Raw genomic sequence first — 7061 nt, forward strand, 5'->3', positions numbered from 1 at the left:
CATAAGGGAAATATTAATGCCCCTCAATGTTTTTCATTTGTGCAGCCTTTTTGGATGTTTAAAACATTGGTTTGCCTTTAGGTATAAAATATCTAGTTAGGAAGAAATGATGCAATGATTGACAGGGTTCCAGAGAGGAATACTTGGCAAACTGTCCCTCTGCACATCATTTGTGTGTCTTTCCTCAAGGTCTGGAGATGGATGCTGGCTCTTTTGTTTGAGAGTTTATTCCGTGTTCTCAGTTGCTGTCTCCCTCTATAAAAAAAATTCATGTTCAATAAAATGCTCTTTATCTTTCTTGCAATGTCTGGGCTGTTAGAGGGGGGTGCAAATTAGCTTTAACCTGTGGCTTCTCACAAGCAGTGAACTGAGGTTCTTTAACGATTTGTTTTCAGCAGCTGGCATTCCAGCTAAGGTAGGAGGATGCTTCCCGAAGTTTCATGCTGATCATTGCTGCATAATTCTTCCTGAAACAAAACCCGGCACCCAGAAAGCAACTGAAGGAGAGACAGTACTGTTCCACACCATTACAGCGCTTGTGGCTGGTGTGGGATAGATGGTTTCCAGAAGGGGAACTTGAGTAAATAGATGGCAAAAGGTGTCTAAAGGGGTCTAGTTTTGGAGGAGGGGTCCTTTGGAAGACCTCACAGTTCCCCTGGGCATCAACACACACTGGGTGTCTGCGGAAACTTTGGTCAGTTAGCTGCAGTCCACACCTACGCTGTCTTCCCACCTAACTGAGTTTGTTTTTTAAATGTCAATTTAGCTTTTTACAATTGGCTCCCACTCCTCAATATTTATGGCCCTGATGAAAGCTGTTTCTATGAATCACATCAATATTTTTGTTGATATTTGTGTGTGTGTTTAATGATTTCTGGGCCGTGTAGAGATTTCCTGAGACTTAAGTGCCTTTCTAGGACTGGCTCTAACTAGCTGTGTGTTCCTGGCCAGGGAACCTTATTATTCTTGCTCGAATACAGAAGGGGCTGGGCCAGGTGCAGTCTAGGGCCTTTCCCCCTCTGGAAGTGTTTCTTGGTGAAGGATGAGAAGCAAAGACATTTAAGCAGCATTTGCGTGAAGCGCGCGCACTTGTTGAATTCTTAAAAGGCCACGGGACTTTGTGGTATTCGTTAGCAGGCTTCCTTTTATTAATTTCATTTTGTTGCTTTGGTTCCTTGGCCTAGGCCCTATGGCCTTGCCAGACCCAAGTTTTATAACAGGTGTTTCCTTCTGACTTAACATTCCCTGAGGCAAACTGAATATGTTAATGTTTCATAAGTAAGACTTTCCAACTCCCTGATCGCTACAGAGTTCTTGGCCGAGTTCCCTACACCCTTTATATTCACTGCGGTATTTTATCATCGAGGGTCCTCAACTTGTAGAATCTGATCCAGGCGTGGTTTTGTTAGAAACAAATGTTACTGTGGTTGGAATATCCTGAAATTAAATTATGGGGAAAAAATGTTGTTGCATATGTCCTTACTTGGCTCATTGAATTCCTGCCTGTCAAACTCTTATTTAAATTTGACTTTCAAGTGAGGCGCTTTGGAAAATTGAGCTAAGCCAACTCTTAGTGACTTTTTTCCCCCGCTCTGAGCATCTCTTTCCTTCTAACAATGTTGCATGTTTTACTTTGTCTAGGATTTTCGAGAAAGACATGTCTGACAAAATGTCTAGTTTCCTACATATTGGAGACATTTGTTCTCTGTACGCCGAGGGATCGACAAATGGATTTATTAGCACCTTGGGGTAAGAGCATGTAATTTCTTGTGTGGCAGGATTTAAGACATCATAACATCAGCTTAAAACTGTGATTTTTTTTCTAACATAAGAATGTCACCATTTTACTTGGCTTTCCAAGGGCAGTTGAGATCACAAATATCAAATCCCATGTTGGCCAAGTTTAACCTCTTACACAAAGACACAATTTTCTGTTATTTCTGAAAGAGCAAAATGTCATTAGTTGGGACTCTCTTAATTCTGAATTCATTATAATTTGCTGTTCCTTCCTATATAAAGGGGAAAGTGCTAAGTGTATGGAATAAAGTTTAAAGATGAATATTTACAGACCCCAGAGAAGTACTTTTCAGTTTTATAAAAGCTCTTATTTTCAAATAGTGACTCATTTGTAATATAAGCAAAGACCAGGACTTCTGGGATGTTTATCCCTCTTTTTTGAAGCAGACCTTTCCTACTTTAAATTGGTATATGCGTTTGAAAGTTATAAATTGCACAAAATTCTATAAATCAGATTTTTTGCTCTTTTGTGCTTCAATCTGTATACAACTTTTAAGGGTATTAAATATATTTCATAATATACTCATTTGATTATCTTCTCCCTTCTCCTCCTAATCCTATTGTCTGGAAGAGGAAATGAGAAGTGAAATAGCCCCAAAGGCAGACAGAAGCAGACTGGAGAATCAAGATGGTTAACTCCAAAATAGTCTATATTGTCTTTGTGTAGGAAGGAGTAGTTAGGCCCAGGGTGGCACTGTTGAATTTGGCAAGAGCTGGTCTCAACTAAATAGGGGGAAGGAAGGCCAACAGCGTCTCTAAGAACCTTGTTCTTATAGCAGCCAAAACCTTTTTTTTAAAAAAAATTCTAGCTATTATTTAAAGCATGCTTGTTTTCTGGTATTTGTGCAGAGTAAGTATTCCCAGGCTCTCCTTTGGGTTACTCCACCCTCAAGGAGCCAAGTTATTTCAGATACAGAGACCTGTTCTCTCATTGTATAAAATTTCATTTTCGAAAGTCATCCAATAAAAATAAGTCACCGTATCCAATGACTGTTTCTACGTTTGACCGCTCTACGTTATGGATCCACCCTTAACGATTTACCTTATGTGGCTTTTGGCAAAGAGGCCTCCTGCTGCTTGCGCCTTTCTGACTGCCCCTTCTTTGTTCTTGGCTGGCTCCTTCCTCTTCTCATCACCCATGTTTGAATCTTCCACCCTCTTGTTCTCAGCAATGACAATAATAATAAATGGCAGCGGTAAGCGCTCCGTGAGCCCTATGGGTGTTCCCTGTGTGCCAGGCCCTGTGCCTACATCATTCATCCCTTAATCCTCAATCAGCTGTTCGTGGTGAGCACTAAACTATCATTATCACCGTTTATGGAGGCCAAACCTCTGAGCTTCAGAGAGGTGAAGTCACTCGCCCAGGGTTTCACAGCTCGGAAGACTCAGTGCTCCAAGGCTAGGGCTGCTAACGGTGACCCTCTGCGGGGCAGTCTCTTCCTTCTCCCTGTCTGCCCGCGGCCCGTCTGGATGCCCTATTAAGCCTCAATGCCACCATATGCCCACCTTTCCCCTGGGACCTCTGTCCTCCCAGCCACCTGAGGGCCTCCTGAGCCCCTCGAGCCTTAGCATCTCCTTTCCCTCTCTCCTTTGCTTCCAGGGCATCTATTCTTAAAATTCATATGAAGTGCAAACTCTTCGCTTTATAAGTGTTTTCCTGAAGTATTAGAAACAAATTAATGATGAGAACCTCCCTCCTTTTTTTTTTTTTTTTAAGTGAGGATGGCTCATTTTTGAACCTTGGGTCACTGATACTTCCTTCAGATGAATACTTTATTTTCTTGGTTACCTACGTATATTTGAGGATAGCAATGTAAAAATGGATTTGGAAAGTAAGTTTTTGACCTCCCTTCCTCCTTTTCATATTTTTAACATTTATGGAGCAACAGTCCTGGACCATGGTGAGTGACTGCCAGTCTTTATGGGACTTGGTGTCTAGCTCCACAGCCCAATCTTATCTGTGTAGGTGGTGGTTCCCTCCGATGGTGTTCTTGACCATGGAACCCTAGAAATCCAGCAGGACAGTGGAGAGCCAGTGCATGTGTGCACGCGCACTCATCGGTGACGTCTTCTGAATCACCTTTGGAGCTTATGAGAAATAAGGGTTTCAGGTCCCATCCTGGAACACAGCTTTGGTAAACTGGGATGACAGGGTCCTGGTATCAGTATATATAGAAACAAAGTCCCATGAACATCCCCCTAGTTGAGAATCCTTGAGACCAACTCTTTCATTTTATAGGTGAAGAAACTGAGACCAGGAGGGGTAAAATGATGTTGTCACGGTCATGACAGAGTTCCATCTACAATTCATTTGTCTTCTAGAGTCGACTGAGGCCCTTTCTCCTTGTTTGAGAACTTGATGATTAATTAGCCCAGCCCTACCTGGGTTTCTGAGCCTGCCCTTTAAGTGTTAAGTTAGCTCTGGTGGCATTACTGTACTTACACTCACAGCGGCTCAAGGCAGGGGTTTTACATATGTACATTCTGCTCTCGATTTTTGCGTAAGAACTGAGGCCATGCAGTGAGGTCTTACACAGAGGCAAACTGCTGGTGGGCTACTCTGGACACTTTGATTTACCCATCAAATAGATACCAAGCTGACAACGTTGGGCTGCTTCTGGGCAACAAAGCAGGCAGCCTACTGCCTTCATGGAACCCATAGCCTGGTGCACCTTTGAGGTCTCAGCCTGTGAGGTTGGGAGGACAGAGGAGGAGAGGCAGGGAGTGGCTGGGGCAGGAAAGGCTTGGGGGACTTTGTGAAGAAGGTGGAGCTCTGAATTGGGGTCTCGAAGGACAGGAAGGATGTTAAGAGGTGAATTTTGCAGGAACAAACAGTAAGAGTAAAGGCTGAATGGTACCTTGCCTTTGGGATAAGAGGCAGCACAGACTAATGGAAGCAATCCTGGAAGTCCACAGCATGTTAGCTGGGAGCAAGTTCTGTGGTCACTCGTAAAATGAGCCAGTCCTACTGATACAAGTTTTGGGAACTTGGACAAATCATGTAATTTCATAGAGCCTCAGTTTCCTCATCTATTAAAAAAATTTTTTTTAGTGGTTCTCCTAAAAGAATCATGCCAGTTAGATTGATTGGTCAGGACTTTAAATACTGGATCTTGATGTAGTTTAAACTTACTTATTTGTCATTTTTTTGTACTTCCCCCACTAGTTGCTTTTGAAGCTCCACAATCCTTTCATATATCCGTGTATTTGTGCTCGAGATTCCCTCCACCTGGAAATGCTTCCCTCTTTAGCCTCCCACTTGTATTTCAGCTCTTCCAATAGTTCTGTTATAACTTCCTCTGCCTGCAGCTTCTCAGATGGCCTCAGGCACAGTTCGCTTCTGGCTGTATTTTTTTCTTCCTTCTCTTATAGCCCTTAGATTATATTTTCTTTATCAGTTTGCTTTTAGGGCTCCTGCACTATCCTTGAACTCCCCAAGGGCAGAAGCCTGGCTCATATTCATCCTCATCCTCACGTCCCCAGACCTAGTACAATGCCTGGTACAGAGCTGCCGCCTCAGCTAGCATTAGTTGACTGCGCTGACCGCTTGCTGTGTCTCCCCATGTCAGTGTGTTGCGTGCTGTACTCGGATCCATCGTGGATGTGGTTAAGGGAAAGGAGCGTCACAGAAGCAGAACCTTGGGCTTTTGGATTAGGTTTAACTCCATGCATAGGAAACCTCTGGTGTAAACGGCTCCCTGGCAGGAGAATATGCCATGATTTTCTAAATTTTGCACAGGAAAAGCCCTGGGATGTCTGATTTTTGCATAGTGCTTAGGGTTTTATTTTCCTACCCTTGTCTTGATATAGCTTTTATCTGTGTCTTCTTTGCAGCCTGGTTGATGATCGTTGTGTCGTACAGCCAGAAACCGGGGACCTTAACAATCCACCTAAGAAATTCAGAGGTAAGGTGGTGGCCTTCCTGGAGTGGTCACCTTGACTCACCTGAAAATTCATGAAGTGTGTCGCTGTGTGTATGTGGGGATTTTTTTTCTTTTTGTAAGCAATTATAGGTTTGCTACCTTATGTATTTTTCAGAATATGATTTCAATCCAAGCTTTATAACTTCTTAAAAAATGTATAAATAAATACAGTGTCAAGATTAGAATGACTTTTATTAGAGCCTTAATTTGTCTATTGAATAGATGTTGGTAAATGCTAATCCAGTTTAAAGTCTTACATTTGTGCAGGTTTTTCTCCAAACAAATAGGATTTGTGGATCCAGTCACAGGGAACATTTGTTATTTCAGCAGCTCTCACTGTCCCTTTGGGGGTGCTGATATTCTTAGATACTTTAACTGGAATGAGAAGTTCATTATTGCACTTGCTTCTTGAGTCAAAAGACGTAGGCAGGGCAGCTTTCCTACCAGAGTTGGCTTTCTCTTTAGGCTCCCTACATTTGGTGTCTTCCTTGAAAGGTAGCTTAGTTTATTGCAAGGGGTGTCTAAAATATAGTTGGTATCTTAGATGATAAAATTTTTGTTTTTGGGTGTTGTCGTGGTTAGTGGTTCTCAGCTGTAGCCATATGTTGGAATTATCTGATGGAGCTTTTAAATTAAATGGATGCATAGGGCCCAACCGCAGGCCAATTAAATTAATCTCTGGAAGTTGGGGCTGGAGCATTTTTTAAGGCTTCCTAAGTGATTCTTATATATAGCCGGGGTTGAGAACCATTGGGTTAGGTACTTGATGCCCTCGGTACCAAAGGACTCAAATCTTGCCATTTGCAGATTGTATCATTTGAGTTACAAATTCTTATTGTTTAATGGTTTAGAAACTGTTTGACTTTTTTGGATAAAAGCTAAAGAAATTAGAATGAAATAGAAGGCAGACATCCAGATGGAGAGAAACCGTTGGGAAGACATTTGGTGTTGAGCTGCATCCAGTTGGCATGAGACTAGCAGGAGAATATTTTCACCTGGGGGGGAGGGGAGGAGACTGCTTACAAAAAAAGTTTTTGTTGCTATGGGCCCTGAGTAGTAGAACCTGAGGTGGCTATTGCCTCTGCCACCTTTTTCTTCTCAATTTCTCCCCATGTCTCCTTCCTAAACAAAATTTCGAGTGCTGCAGAAGTAAGATTTGATCCATTGATCACAATCCAGTCACTCATAGAGTTAATTCCCCTCTCTGAATATTAAAAGGGACAAGATTGGTTGACTGTGCTGGGCACTGCGCTGACTACTCTGCCTGCGTGAGCCCAGGGAGCCATCCCTCCATCCTGCGAGGGGATCGATGTACTCAGAGGTCCAGTATCTCGTCGGGGG

General features: G+C 42.7%; 1 protein-coding gene across 3 annotated transcripts in view; it reads left to right on the top strand.

Moving 5' to 3' along the window:
• Positions 1–1657: 1657 nt before the first annotated feature.
• ITPR1 (inositol 1,4,5-trisphosphate receptor, type 1) overlaps positions 1658–7061 on the top strand; it is a 304534-nt gene continuing 299130 nt past the window's right edge. For all 3 annotated transcript variants that reach the window (XM_012647244.1, XM_012647253.1, XM_012647261.1), the window contains exons 1-2: positions 1658–1749; positions 5632–5702. In XM_012647244.1, coding sequence (XP_012502698.1) covers positions 1658–1749; positions 5632–5702 — 163 coding nt within the window. The remainder of the gene's footprint in view (positions 1750–5631; positions 5703–7061) is intronic.

This window comes from Propithecus coquereli, unplaced genomic scaffold, assembly GCF_000956105.1.
Source record: "Propithecus coquereli isolate 6110/MARCELLA unplaced genomic scaffold, Pcoq_1.0 Scaffold107, whole genome shotgun sequence".
Lineage (NCBI taxonomy): Eukaryota > Metazoa > Chordata > Mammalia > Primates > Indriidae > Propithecus > Propithecus coquereli.